Raw genomic sequence first — 15,097 nt, forward strand, 5'->3', positions numbered from 1 at the left:
TGAGGTGAAAGTGGGTGACACAGATGTTATTGCTGGTGAGGGTGACAAAACGTGGTGAGGTGTTTTGGGCGAGTGAGTGGGCAGATCATAAAACATGCAAGATTAATGGTGTGGGAGGTTGGAGGGGTGTTGAGTGGATGAAGAAAGATGTTGTAAGCAATAGTGAGAATGGCAGAGCATGCGCCCTGCTGGGAAATGCATGCAGTAACAGAGAGTGAATGTGAGGTTACAGAAAGAAGAATATGACACTTACCCTGGCACAGCAGAGATGTTCACTGACTTCTTATGGCACTGCTGCTTCTTCTCTGCACCATGGAGACCACACTGATCTGAATGATAATATCAGACCAGTCTACCAGGAGCAGGTGGCCCTGTCAGAGAATCATGCGGTAATATGGGTTTAGAATAGGATATGATGAATGTCACAGGAGCTGAGTAGTTAGTTAATAAGGCAAGTTTGGTAAAACATGAGGAGAAAGCCCATGAGGTCTTGCAGTGGAATTCCATCTAATAAAACTCACCCGACTCCAACTCAACAACAAAAAAATAAAGATTCATCTATAATTGGCAAAGGGCTAGAAAGTCTCAGAAATTGGTACTAAACATTTGAATTGGATCAACTGCTTCTTGCTTGCAGAACTGAGATTTATTGACTGCATTTGAACAAAATCTTGTGCACTCTACATGATAAAGTTAACCTGATATCCATTACACAACTGTCCAAGGTGAATTTCTACAGCGAAGCTTTTGTGTAATTGATGAAAGATAACATGTATTAAGGAATTAATAGCTCGGATATACTCATTACCACTTTCTTCAAAAATAGTTTCCTGTTGATGACCAAGCTAATGACTAAATATAAAAATCAATTCAAAGCAACGAATAAGTTGCACAATATTGGTAATGTATATAGATATTAGATTGGTAATGTAAATAGATTCACTAGAGTTGTGCTTGATTAGGATAATGAATCAAAGTATGAGCACAGGTCCCAATGCCTAATTGTTCATTTCTTTTCTTAATAGTTCCCTCATTTAATTACTTTTGGTGTATGCAAAGTCACCATAATATATGAATATTTAATTCAGAATATGATGTATGTATTTCATTACATACTGTGGATCTATGCAAATTTGCATCTTTAGAAGTTCCTATTAATGCCGTGTTTTCCATTGATCGCAAGCAGCAGAATGAACGATGAGAGATCATTCAAAAATTGCTGTGTTGTGTTTGGTAACATATATAGAAGGAACTGTTTGCTGATGATTGTGGAATGCTTTTCCCCACTATCTGTTCCTCATATAAGTTAGTCTATGCCTGTATCTACGAAGAAAGGGGAAACATTTGATGTGAAAGATTTTGTAACGTAAGAGTCTAAGAAATAGTAATCCAACTGGCTATTTGACCCTTTGAGACTGCTCCATCATTCAATAAAATCATGGCTGATTTGCTTTGCAGCCTTAACTCATTTCCTGCCTATTCCCCATGACAGTTGATGTCCTTCGTAGATTGAAAATATATTTAGCTCAGCCTTGAATAACCCAATCTTCGCTACTACAAAAGGAGAAGAATCAAGAAGGAGAAGAGGAAGTTGAGAGGGACTGAAGGGATATTAGAGGCCTTTAGATAGACAGTCCTCACTTATCAGGTATGTTCACTGCTCTACATTTGAAGAATTTTCTCAAGAGATGTGTTCAACTATCAGATTTCATAGTTCTGGTGTCATGCTGTTTAAGTCCATAACTGAGACCCTGTAGAAATCCACCATCAGCTTTAAATCTTTTCAACACATCCCATGTATTATAGCGATGACAGGGTGACTGTTCCTCATTTGGTTACTCTGGCACAAAGTGATGGATCTTACTTCGCAGGGGACTTTATGCAGGGCAGGATAGCTCCCAGAATCACAGAATTGTTATGGTGCAGAAGGAGTCCTTTTTGCCCATCATGTCTTCTCTGGCATTCTAAATGAACATCTTGCCTAGTACCATACTCGTGCTTTCCCAATTGTATCCCTGCGCATTGTTCAGTTTCAAAGAATCATCTAAATCCCTCTTCACAGTGTTTTGGACTGGGCCAGACTCCTCAAAACATTTCAAGAAGGTAGCCCAGACCCGAACTTTACTAGTTGTTTTAACCAGGTATGAAGTGGATATTCCAGGAGAGAATCAGCTGATCAAACCACTTCATTCTAAATAAAACAGAATTTATTTACAAGATTACTGAATGAAACACAAACAACAGAAAACAGAATACCGAATAACTTATCCTGTCCGAAAACCCAACAGACTATCCCAACCTAATGGTGCTGTTCTGAATACTTGTAACAATCACCATAAACACCCCTTGGTACAAAAGGTAAAATCAAGCACAGGTTCTTACAGGAGGGAAGTCAGAGAGAGAATACCAACCTGGACCTGCTTCTCTGGATCCAGTAGCCTTTCTTTTTCACATTATCGCTTTAAAAAAAAGAGAAAAGCTGAGCTGGGAGAACTAGCCACACCCCTTTCAGTGTACAAGTCTTTTTAAACTCAAAAACCTTCTGCCTGAGGCAGTATCTGTTAGCTGTTATCAAATTGGCCCTAAAACCCTTCAACCCCCCCCCCCACAAACCTTTCAGAGTCTGTGTTGTTTACAACCTCTCCGCGAAAAAAAAAGCCAAGGACTGCATAATCTTGTTAAAGGTGTAGCTCCGTCACAACAGCCTTAGTCCAAACATGGAGTAAAGAACTAAACTCTACACATAAAAGTGACATCAAGTAATATTTAATTAAGTCCCTCGAATAAAGGGACAGATTTCTATCTGTGTTAGAAATCTAAAACAAGCACAGAAAATGCTGGAGAAACTTAGTTGGTCTGACATTATCTGTGGAAAGAGAAACAGAGTTAATACTTTGAGTCCAGTGTGACTCTCCTCCAGAACTGAACTCCAGCCCATAGCAGTCTGACAACCAATGCACCACCTTCCACTATCAGTCCCTTCACCATTGACTGACAGTAATGGTAGTGTGTTCTATCTACAAGATGCACTGCAGCAACTCACACCAGCACTTTCTAAATCCTTAACCTCTACAATCAAGAAGGTAAGGGAAGTAGTCACATGTGATCACCACCACTTACAAGTTGCTGTCCAAGCCACACTCTATCTTGATTTAGAATTTTATCCCTGTTCCATCACACTAACTGGAACAAAATCCTTAGACTTGCTCCACAATATTACTGTGGGTATACCAAACACCAAGGACCATAGTAGTTGAAGAAGACAGTGCACTACCTTCTCAAAAGGATAGATAATAAATGTTGGCCTGACAAGAAAATTTTAAAAAGTCACATCAAATAGCATGTCACATTGGGTATTTACAATCTGCAGCTTACTGACCATTTTCAACCAGCTTGTACCTGCAATGACCAGAGCATTATCACTAACGTTAAATGTGATTCCTTGATTGGATATAACTTGCAATCTTTGCTATCACTTAGAAAAACAATGATAGCAAACAATTTGAACAACACAACATCCAATTTCTCCTTAAAGTTGCATACCATCCTGACTTTGCAATATATCAATGTTCTTCCATTGCAGTTTGATCAGAATCCAGGACTTGCCGAGCTAACAACATTGTGGAAGTGCTTCACCAAATTACAGAATTGTTGCGTTGCTAACAGAGGTCACACAACTCATTATTTCTGCTCTGGTCCTAAATGACTATCATGCCCTAATGTTTTCTTGCCTTTCCTCAGTAATCATGCACATTGTTTCTGTTTGGATAATCACCTAATGCCCTCTTCAATCTCTTTGTTGAACCTGCCTCCATCACAGTTCCAAGCAGTGCATCCTAAACCTGAACCATTTACTGTGTGAAAAGGTCTTTCCTCGTCTTGTATTTACTTCCTTTGTAAAGCATATTCAATCTGTGGCCCTCATTATTGAACTTTTATGACTGGGAACATTTTTTCTCTAGGAGAAAGTGAGGTCTGCAGATGCTGGAGATCAGAGTTGAGAGTGTGTTGCTGGAAAAGCACAACAGGTCAGGCAGTATCTGAGGAGCAGGAGAATCGATGTTTTGGGCCAGAGCCCTTCATCAGGAATGAGGCTGGGCACCTCGGGGGTGGAGAGATAAATGGGAAGGGGGTGGGCTGAAGAGAAGGCTCTGAGAGTGCAACAGGTGGTTGGAGGTGGCGGTAAAGGTGATAGGTTGGAGAGGAGGGTGGTGTGGATAGGTAGGAAGGAAGATTGACAGGTGGGACAGCTCATGAGGATGGGGCTGAGTTGGTAGGTTGGAACTGGGATAAGGTAGGGGGAGAGGAAATGAGGAAACTGGTGAAACCCACATTCCTCCCACTTCCTCCAGACGAAAGGGTTGGCCATGGGCACCCGCATGGGCCCCGCTATGCCTGTCTATTTGTCAGTTATGTAGAGCAGTCTATCTTCCGGAGTTATATCGGTACCACTCTCCACCTCTTCCTCCGCTACGTTGATTACTGAATCGGCGCCACCTTGTGCTCCCACGAGGAGGTCGAACAATTCATTAATTTCACAAACACATTCCAGCCCGACCTCAAATTCATGTAGACCATCTCTGACACTTTCCTAGACCTCTCCATCTCCATTCACGCGGACCGATTCTACACTGACACTTTTTACAAATCCACCGACTCCCACAGCTACCAGGATTACACCTCCTCCCACCCTACCTCCTGCAAAATGCTATCTCATATTCCAAACTCTTCCACCTCCACTGCATCTGCTCCCAGGAGGACCAGTTCCACCACAGATGGCCTCCTCCTTTAAAGACTGAAATTTCCCCTCCCACATGGTTGAAGATGCTCTCCAATACATCTCATCCACGTCCGCACCTCCGCCCTCGAACACCACCCCTCCAACCGCAACAAGGACAGAACACTCCCCAGTCCTCACCTTCCACCTCACCACCTTCCGCATAAATTGCATCATCCGCCGACATTTCTGCCACCTACAAATGGACCCCACCACCAGAGATGTATTTCCCTCCCCACCCCATCCGCTTTCCTCAAAGACTGTTCCCTCCGTGACTACCTGGTCAGGTCCACACCCCTAACAAGCCATCACTCCTCCTTGTACCTTCCCCTGCCACTGCAGGAATTACAAAGCCTGTGCCCACATGCCCCCTCATCTCCATCCAAGGCCCCAAAGGAGCCTCCACATCCGCCACCTACAAATAGACCCCACCAAGTTTCACCTGTGTTTCCACACATGTCATTTATTGTATCCATTGCTCCCGATGCGGTTTCCTCTACATTGGGGAGAAGAACGTCCTTAGAGAACGTCTCCGGGACACCGCACCAAGCAACCCTACCACCCTGTGGCCGAACACTTCAACTGCCCCTCCCACTCTGCCGAGGGCATGCAAGTCCTGGACCTCCTCTATTGCCCCTCCCTTACCACCCAACGCCTGGAGGAAGAGCGCCTCATCTTTCGCCTCGGATCCTGCAACCCCAGGGCATCAATCTAGACTTCACCAGTTTCCTCATTTCTGCTGCAATTTCAAACTTTCCCTAACATCCAAGTGCATCTCCTGCAATAAAGCAATATCCACATTATCCTTTCTAAGACTCAAGAGTACCTTTTTCTTCTTAATTGGCGAGTGACTCCCCTTGATTTCCAGGTACATCATTTAACAGAGTCATTCGCCATAACCTTCTGCAGTGCCATTTAGACTCCAAAGAGGAAGAACTCGAATTAAAAATCACTGGGCCTTAATAGAAGAGACTCCACAGAACATAAAAACTACACAAACTAAAACCACTACAGTTAACAAACCTACACAACTATCAAAGGCTATATATGACAAAAAATAAAAAGCAAAAAACAAAACAACATATAAAGCGCCAATGACACTGGACATGGGAATTCACCCCCCACGCCCAAAAGCGGTAACTACACACCCCAAAACCCAATTTACCACCTTGCTGCCAACACAGCAACCAGGGCATTTAAATACCTGAACTGGACTTATACTACCCATAAGTAGGCATCTAGCCACCCCAAACATTTTCTCTCCTCCTAGCTAGAGTCACACCCCAAACACAAGCGACATAAAAGGGAAATACAAAAAAAGAATAGCAATGTGAACAAAGAAGTTAAAGTAAATAGTGTGTAAGTAAATACCCCACCCATCCCCTGTTATAACTTAACTTAGAAGTTAAAAGTAAATACCCCATCTGTCCCTGAGCATAATTTAACCCAAATTATTGCCAATAAGTAAGAGGAAAAGAAAACTCCAACACAACTTCCTTTTTTTAAAAAGCAGGTAAAGACATATCCAAACAATGTTGTTATCTGTACATATTGAATTGTTTGGACTAAGTTAACTTGTCTTCAAAGTCTCTTGCATTCGCTGATGAGTCAAAGAAGTGTACAGATCCATTAAAGGTAATCTAAAGCACTGCTGGGCTCCCTCAGTCTTTTCTTAATGCCATCATAGGATTTCCTTTTCTGAATTACTGCCACTGAGAAGTCCTAGGAAAAACATGACCCTTGAGCACTCATAAACTAAGGCCTTCAGATCCTTTCTTTGGACTCTGGAAGCTTCCACAATTTTCTGCTTGTTTCTATAATTATGGAACTGCACCAGGATAGAGCAAGGGCATTGGTCCAGACCTAGCCTCTATGCCATGACTCGGTGAGCCTTCTCAATCTTCAGACTTCCTATTCCAGCCTCCAAATTAAAGATTTTCAGCAGTCAGTCCTCAATAAATTCCATTGGTCGCTCACCTTCCTTCTCCTCCGGCAGACCAACGATCTGAATATTTTCCCTCCTGCCTTTGTTCTCAAGATCGTCGACCTGTACAAGCAAATTACGGACCTACATCTCCAGGGCCTGGATTCTATCCTTAGAGGAATCAGTCTGAGCTTCTACCACCGTGACCCTGCATTTGACCTTGTCTGCCCTTTTTCTGAGGCCTGCCAGTTGCAGCTCGTGCTTCTGCAGCATAATAGAAATCGAGGCCAACTTCTCTTCAATTTGCTTATCCAGCATCTCGTGAGATTTCATGAGCTCCAACACCAGGGCCTGGTAAGAAATCGAGTCCGAGGATCCTGTAGGTTGAGCTGTTGCCCCAGCCTCGGGTGAGCCTGCTCCCTTCTTAGGCATTCCTGGACTGCGAGAATGCAGGTAAGTGACTTCTTAGAACTTTCTAGGGCTCTGTCATTTTCAGAGTCCTAGAATACTGCAATGACCTGGATAGGGTGGGTTAGGGCTTTGTCCCACCTGTGATACGGTGTGAAGCTCTGCAAAGCCACCTTACTAGATCGCCGCAATTTTGGATCCACCCCCCCCCCCCAAAATCTTTTCATCTTTATTGGCTTATGTGCTTGTACATCCAGGTCTTGTCACTCTTGCAAATCCTTTAGAATGGTTCTCGACGTTTTATAATGTCTCTCCATATTCTTGTTAGCAAAGTGTATAACCTCACAATTCTCTGCACTAAAGTTCATCTGCCACCTACTCACCTGCTCCACCGACTTGTCAATGACGTATTGAAGTTCTACACTGTCCTCATGGCTTTCACCACAGGGACTGCAGAATTCGAGAAGATTACTCATCATCACCTACTCAATGGAATGGGCAGTAAATTCTGATTTTGCCATTGAAGCCCACATTCCATGAAGGAATATAACACCACCCTCATTCTCACCAACAATGTAAAGCATAGTTAGATCCTTATCATGCCCAGAATAAAATAAAATAATGAAACTCAATGTTTTGATGGATTCAAAGTAAAGTGATTACAGCACACATGGAGACTGTCTATGGTCATTCAGGCTAGCTCGTGGCAAAAGCAGTTTACATAATCCCATACCTGTGCTCTTTTTTTTTGTAAAACCTTTTCTCCCTTTTGTTTTCTCTTAGGTCTTTATTAGTTCCCTTGTGAGAAAAATTGTTTGACACTGTGCCATGGTGCATTTCAGATTTTAACCACAGATTCTAAAAAATGTTCTCATATAAATAAAAGAAATACACTGTGCTTGAAATCTGAAATGAAAACAGAGTTTTGAAAAGTCTCAGCAGGTCTCACAGAATCTGTGGAGAAAGAAATTCTGAATTAATGTTTTGCAGCCAACATGACTTCTTCAGAACTTTGAAAAAGACTTCCAAAAATGTTTTGTCGTCTTTATCTGGAGCCTGAATGACTTTGAACATGTCTGTCAAATCTCCACCCTTTGTTTTCAAAACAGAACACGCCCAGCTTCTCCATGTTTTCATTTCTGTTGTTATTCCTCCTCCATTCTCGTAAATGAAACTATTCTCATAAATCTTTTATGTGCCCATTTGCTTTTCTATTCTGTACCTATAATTATTAAAATCCAGGGACCCCATGTGCCTTTTAAACATTTTTTTCCTCCTGCCCTGCTACCTCAACAATTTATGCATTTTAGAAACAAATCATTTATGCCATCACTATCACACCCTGTATCCTGCTACTAAGGCAATTTTGGATCCAATTTGCCAAATTACTCTACATCTCACAGTTCTTAGCTTTGTGACCAGTCTCCTATGTGAGTTCTTCTCAAAAGCCTTACTGAAATCCGTGTGCACTACATCTGCTGCACTACCTCCCTCCACACATTTAGTCATCTCCTTGAAAAGCTCAATCAAATCTGTCAGACGTGATCTACTTTTGACAAAGCCATGCTGACTGTCCTCAATCAATCCTTGTCTTTCCAAGTGGAGATTATTCTGTCCTTCAGAATGCCTTCCAATAGTTTCCTCACCTTTGAAGTTACACTCACTGGCGTACAACCAAACAAACACGGAGAATGCTGGAGAAACAGGCCTGCCAACATCTGCTTAAAGAGGAACAAAATTAATAGCTCAAGACTGGTGCATTTCTTTTTCAAAACTGAAATGTGTTTGGAATTTTTTTTTACTTTTAACAGAAGCAGAGGCTTAGTGCAAAAGACAAAAGTGGTTTTAATGGTGAGAAAGAGAAAGGGAGACATATAGTGAGTGCAAATTAAGGTGTAAAGCAGAGAGGATGGATCCTCCCTACCAAAAGCAAAGTAAAAAATGTCACAAACAAGTTAAGGCTGTTGTGTAATAATATAAGAATATGGAGAATAGGCGTTATGTGGTCAGTTTCTGAAGTTATGGAATTTAATATTGAGACCTTGAGATTATAAAGTGCCTAAGCAGATCATGATGTGGGGCTGCTGTTGTTAGACTAGGGTGGACAAAGTTTAAAAATCACACATCAAGTTATAATTCAACAAGTTTATTTGGAAGCACTAGCTTTCGGAGTGCTGCTCCTTCATCAGGTATATATTGTCCTCTGCTATAATAATATTTATATTTCCTACCTCACTTGAACATCTCCCTCTACCAATGTGCTATGGTCAGCTTGCTCATCTTACTCAACTTCAACTCCAAAATTCCTGGAGCTGTGAGCACTTACAATATATGTACTGGCTTTGGACCACATTAGAGTCCAGCAGCTTCCATATTTCACTATCATAGAACATAGAACGTAGAACATTACAGGCCCCTTGGCCTTGATGTTGCGCAGATCTTTTATCCTACTCCAAGATCAAACCAACCTACATACCCTACATTTTACTATTAACCATGTGCCTATCCAAGAGACACTTAAATATCCCTAATATATCTGACTCTACTACGACTGCTAGCAGTGCACCCTTTCTAAAGCTTCCACATCCTTCCTATAATGAGGCAACCAGAACTAAATACATTATTCCAAGTGTGGTCTAACCAGGGCTTTATAGAGCTGTACCATAACCTCGTGGCTCTTAAACTCAAGTCCCCTGCTAATGAGAGCTAACACACCATATGCTTCTTAACAACCCTATTAACTTGGGTGTCAACTTTGAGGGATCTATGTTTGACTTAACCTAGAAATTAATTACTTAAGATACCCTGCTCTTTACACTTCACTATAATAATATTTGATTTCTATAAACTAAAATGAAAAAAAATCATATCAATCTGATACTTAAGCAGTTCTTTTCAAGAAAAGAGAGAAGAAAAACAATGTAAACGTTAACACAAACTGTAAACATTACTTTAACTTTGCTAGAAATATTCACAATTGCTACTTACTGGTCAGCTGCTTTCCCTGCACTCAGACCATGCAGTGGTTTGTGACACTGCTCTGCCACTGGTCCCACTGTATGATAATTACCAATGCATCCACTATCTTTACAGCCATCTTTTTCAATACTCTGGGATATAGATAATTAAGTCCAGGAGATTTATCAACTTTCTCCATTACTACATTTTTATAACTTTTTTTCTCAGTTCCTTATTCTCACTCATCTCTCGGTCCTCTAATGTTTCTCAGATTTTTTTGTACATTTCTCCATGAAAGCAGACACAAAGCATTTGTATAGGTTTTGAAATTTCCTTATTCCCCATTGTGAATTCTCCTGCCTCTGCCTGCAGTAAGCTATACTTTAATTTTTGCATAGCTCTGAAGGTTTTACTTTAAATTTAGTTACTGGGCTTATCCTTACAACTATTTTTAAACTAGGGGTACCATTGCAATTTTCCAGAGGACTGACACCATTAATGTATCTGAGAAGTATTGGTATCTCCACCCTTAGCTCTTTTTTTCAGAATGTTCTAATTCATTCCATCTGGTTTTGATGACTAACGTTCTATACAGCTAAACTTTTACTATCTCATCTTTAGTTCATCCAATACCTCAATTACTCCATCATTTATGACGGCTCCAGAATCATCATCATCCTTTTCCAGATAGATGTGTACGCATTGGTTTAGTATAACATGTGGATCCTCTTCCTCCTTTTTGGTCACCTTTTTACTAATTATATGATGAAAGAAGACTTTTGGATTCTTTTTTGTGTTAGTTGCTAATGTCTTCTCAGACTATTTCGTTGCTTCTTTTATTTTTCTCATTTTACTTCTGACCTCTCTGTATTCAGCCTGGTTTTCATTTGCATTGCCAACCTGATATTTGCCATGTACACCTATCCAGAGGATTCTGGCTTTTTTTACCCTCGTGTTCTGCCTCATAAGAATATACCTCAATTGTAACCGAAGTATCTTCCCTTCAATAAGAACTTGTTATTCAGCTGCAATTCTACTTGCTAAACTTTCATTCCAGTTTCCAGAATAGGCCCATTCTCAACCCATTGAAATTGTCTATCATTAAATAATTTTACTCTTGATTACGTCTCTATGGTTCTGTAATCATAAACAACTTGGATACTGGCCAGCAGAACTGTTTTTCTCTCACACATGCATTGAAGATCCAGGTATTTTGAGACCACAACTTTAGATTCAATTTTCTCTTGATGATTCATTATGGTATATCAATGTCACCCAAGAGCTCAGCATTTATAGGCAATTTTTAGTTGCACTTGAGAAGGTGGCTGTGTACATCCCCTACACAGTCCATGCTTTGGTCCTTTTTAGATAGGTATTCGAGGGATGTGATTCAGGGACAATGAAGTGGTGGCCATATATTTCCATGTCAGAATGATTTGTGAGTTTGTGGGAATGTTAAAGCTGATGGTGTTCTTATGCACTTTCTGCCTTTGTCTTTCTTGGTGTTAGAAGTCAGAGGCTTGAGAGGTGCTGTCAAAGAAGCTTTGTGGCAGTGCATCCTGCAAATAATAGACAGTGTAGCTACAAGGACCAAAATTGGAGGGATGAGTGCTTAAGGCTTTGAAGAGGCTGTCCATAAAACAGGCTAAAGTAGTCTTGATCTGGTTTATGCTGATATTCTCGAGTGTTTTCATTGCTGCACAACTGGCAAGATTTTTCATTTCTGCTGCAGAGGTTTTAGGAATTCAGGAGTTGAGCTACTCTGTAGTAAACCCAGTCCTGTGTCCAGGGTATTTATATGGAAGGTCCAGTTGAGTTTTCAGTCAATGATGACCACTTCTCCAGAATAATTATAGTGGGAAATTTGAGATGTAGTACCATTAAACACTGTGGACACATTCCCTCCTGTTGACCATGGCCATTGCCTAATACTTGTGTAGTATTCGTAAATTATCAGCCAAAGTTTGGATGTTGCCAAGGTCATATTACATTACAAAATGTTGAATTATTTGTGAACTTCCAAAGCATTTTTCAATAATCAGCAAACAGCTTTGCTTCTGGTGTGATAATGGAATTAAGGTAAATGAGTTAGCTTCTGAAGATATTTGGATCTTAGATTCTGGCATAAGAGAATATGTGTCAAAGATGATGCCAGCCAATGGAAAGTACCTTTCCTGACCTCCAGTGATTTGAGTTTTATTGAGGTTTCTTTATGCCACAAGAACAGTCACTCTCACCAAAATTCAGGAATGCAACTCTTGTCCATTTTTTAATCAAGCCTGTCATGAGATCTATAACTGAATGACTCAAACGGAACTCAAATGAGCATCATTGACCAGGCTATTGGTGAGTAAGTGCCACTAATAGCATCATTCATGACTCCCTGGATCACTTTGCTAATGACTGAAAGTAGTCTGAAGCATTAATTTGCTCAGTTGTTCCAATTGCTAACAACCATTTGTATTCTGATTCAGAATATTTTGATTAATCAGACAACTGGCTGTTAGGACTACACTTAAGAATCATGAAATTTGGAGCTATAATGAGGATACTCTTGTTTTAATGTCAGTTTAAAGTAGAACTTGAGGTTTGAAATATATAGAAGTAATTTTTAACTCTTATACATGTCTGAAGTTAAAACTAATTTATTTATTAAAAGTGGAGATAGATCTTGATTGTTAATCAAAACTCAACAGGAAACTCATAGTTATCTAAATTTACTAAATTGTTTTTAAGTTGTATTTTATCCATAATAATTAATACAGTTGCTAATTATGTTTCGTGTCTGTTTTTTTCCCGACTCAGTCACCTGCACACAGCTATTCTAGCTATGAGTCTCTAAGAAATGAAAGTGTAGGAGGTGGTCCTGAAGATCTGACTGTGAGTAGAACTATCGAAGATGATGATGATCAGGATGATCATGATGATGCTGAGAAGATAATTGATTCAGATGGAGCAGAATCAGAGCGCCTTAAAGCTTTTAATGTGAGTTACAGATAGATTTTCAATCTATATCCTCAAGAAATGTCTCCACAACATTTGTATTCACGTCGTTCTTTTTGTAAGTGATATACCATTGTAAAATCCAAATATTTTTCTGCACTTTTAGTAGAACTATAACAAATGCAGTGTATAAATATACTCTTCCTTTTGAAAACGTTTAGTTTTGAAACCAAGTTTCTGTCTTATTAGTTATCTGTACTACAGCATTCCATATTCTAAAGATATTTGTGGAAATTTTTTTTAAACGTTTCTTTAAAAGTTCTAATGATAATCCTTACCACTAGTTAATCAGTGGAATCAATCTTCCACTATTGATAATTTCAAAAACTTCCGCAACTATCAAAATCCTGGATTTTGGAATTGACCAGAAACTAGACTGGATGAGCTATATAAATACTGTGGCTACAAGAATATGTCAGAGGCTAGAAATTCTGTGGAATGTAACTCACTACCTGTTTCCCTAATACTGGTACGCCATCTATAAAGCAAAATTCAGGAGTATGTTAGAATATTCTTCACTTGCCGAGATGACTTTGACTTCAACAACACTAGGAAAGTTCATCTAGGACAAAGCAGCCTGTTTATTTGGTATCTCGTTCATTACCTTCAAATGCACTTCCTTGTCCACCAACCCAGTGGGAGCATTGTGTGTAATTTACAAGATGTACTGTAGCAACTCACCCTGGCTCTTTTGGCAATACTTTCCACACTGGCAAACTCTATCATCTTGAAGGAGAAAAGAATAGGTACATGGAAACACCGCCATATGTAAGTTTCTCTGCCTGTCGTACAGCATCCTGTCTTGAAACTTCACTGTCATTCGGTCAAACATGCATACATATCCTTCTGAGCAGCATTATGGGTTTTCCTGCCCTCTGGACTGCAGCAGTTCAAGGAGGTAACTCATTATCATGGTTCCGGGGCAGTTACAGAAGAAAAATGCTGACTAACCAGCCATGTCCAAATGCCACAAATGATTGTAAAAACAAAAGTGAAAACTCTGTTGTGTCCCTAATTAACTTGCCCTTATTTAATAATAAAAATAGTTTTCACTCCTTTCTTTACAACTGTATTGTGTAACGTTTGAAATAATATTAACATTGTGTGCTTATCACGGCTCTAATCACCTTTCTATAAGGTATAAACAGAGCTTCCTATAATCTTAATGATGGGCGAACAAATATTATATAAAATACTAACTTTTTTATACTTTTACGGGATGTGGACACCACTGATTAAGCCAGTGCTTATTGGCCATCCCCAATTACTGCTGAGAAGGTGGTGACGAGTTTTTTCTTGAACCATTGCAACCTATGTAATGAGGTTGACCCAATGATAGTGAACGAACAGCAGTAGAGTTCCAAGGATCATGTGTGACTTGGAGGTGAATTTGCAGATGATGATGTTTATCAGTGTCTCAAGAAGTCTTGAAGAGATTGTTGCAATGCACCTTACAAGTGAATGTTGAATGTATTAGATGTGCTGCCAATCAAGTGGCTGCTTTGTCCTGAAGGGTATTGAGCCTCTTCCGTGCTTTTGGAACTACACTCATCCAGGTAAGCGGACAGCATTTTGTAATACCTCTGACTTATGATGTGTGCAAGTTTCGAGTGGTTACAATTAATATGTAATTTTATTGTTTTGGCATTCAGTGACCCTGTATATGTAAAATGTCAATAACTATATTGACCCCATTTATTGCTTTTTGTTTTACCTGCACCATGCCCTTCAATGATTGTGATATATAATTGTCCTAAAAGATAGCAAGCATCAGTACTGCAAATTCATAAAATGCAGCCTCCCATTTAGCTTTCAGACTCTTCTTACATTACGATAGTCTGAAGTGAACTGCGCTTGCATCTGTTTTTAATGATAGCTAAATGTAGGAGGGCACATTAAAATATCAACCAAAATGACAAAAGGCTTTTTTTTGGTCAAGTAATGGAGAGGCAAGGAGAGCTGCAAAAAGGTCTAACTAGGAAGGATATATTGCTGATCTGGTGATCGTGAATGACGTTTGTGGGAAA

General features: G+C 40.0%; 1 protein-coding gene across 3 annotated transcripts in view; it reads left to right on the forward strand.

The window, feature by feature from the left end:
* Positions 1 to 15,097, forward strand: part of LOC132815432 (nucleolar protein 4-like) — a 346,961-nt gene that overhangs the window by 252,983 nt on the left and 78,881 nt on the right. For all 3 annotated transcript variants that reach the window (XM_060824364.1, XM_060824365.1, XM_060824366.1), the window contains one exon: positions 12,873 to 13,052. In XM_060824364.1, coding sequence (XP_060680347.1) covers positions 12,873 to 13,052 — 180 coding nt within the window. The remainder of the gene's footprint in view (positions 1 to 12,872; positions 13,053 to 15,097) is intronic.

This window comes from Hemiscyllium ocellatum, chromosome 4, assembly GCF_020745735.1.
Source record: "Hemiscyllium ocellatum isolate sHemOce1 chromosome 4, sHemOce1.pat.X.cur, whole genome shotgun sequence".
NCBI lineage: Eukaryota > Metazoa > Chordata > Chondrichthyes > Orectolobiformes > Hemiscylliidae > Hemiscyllium > Hemiscyllium ocellatum.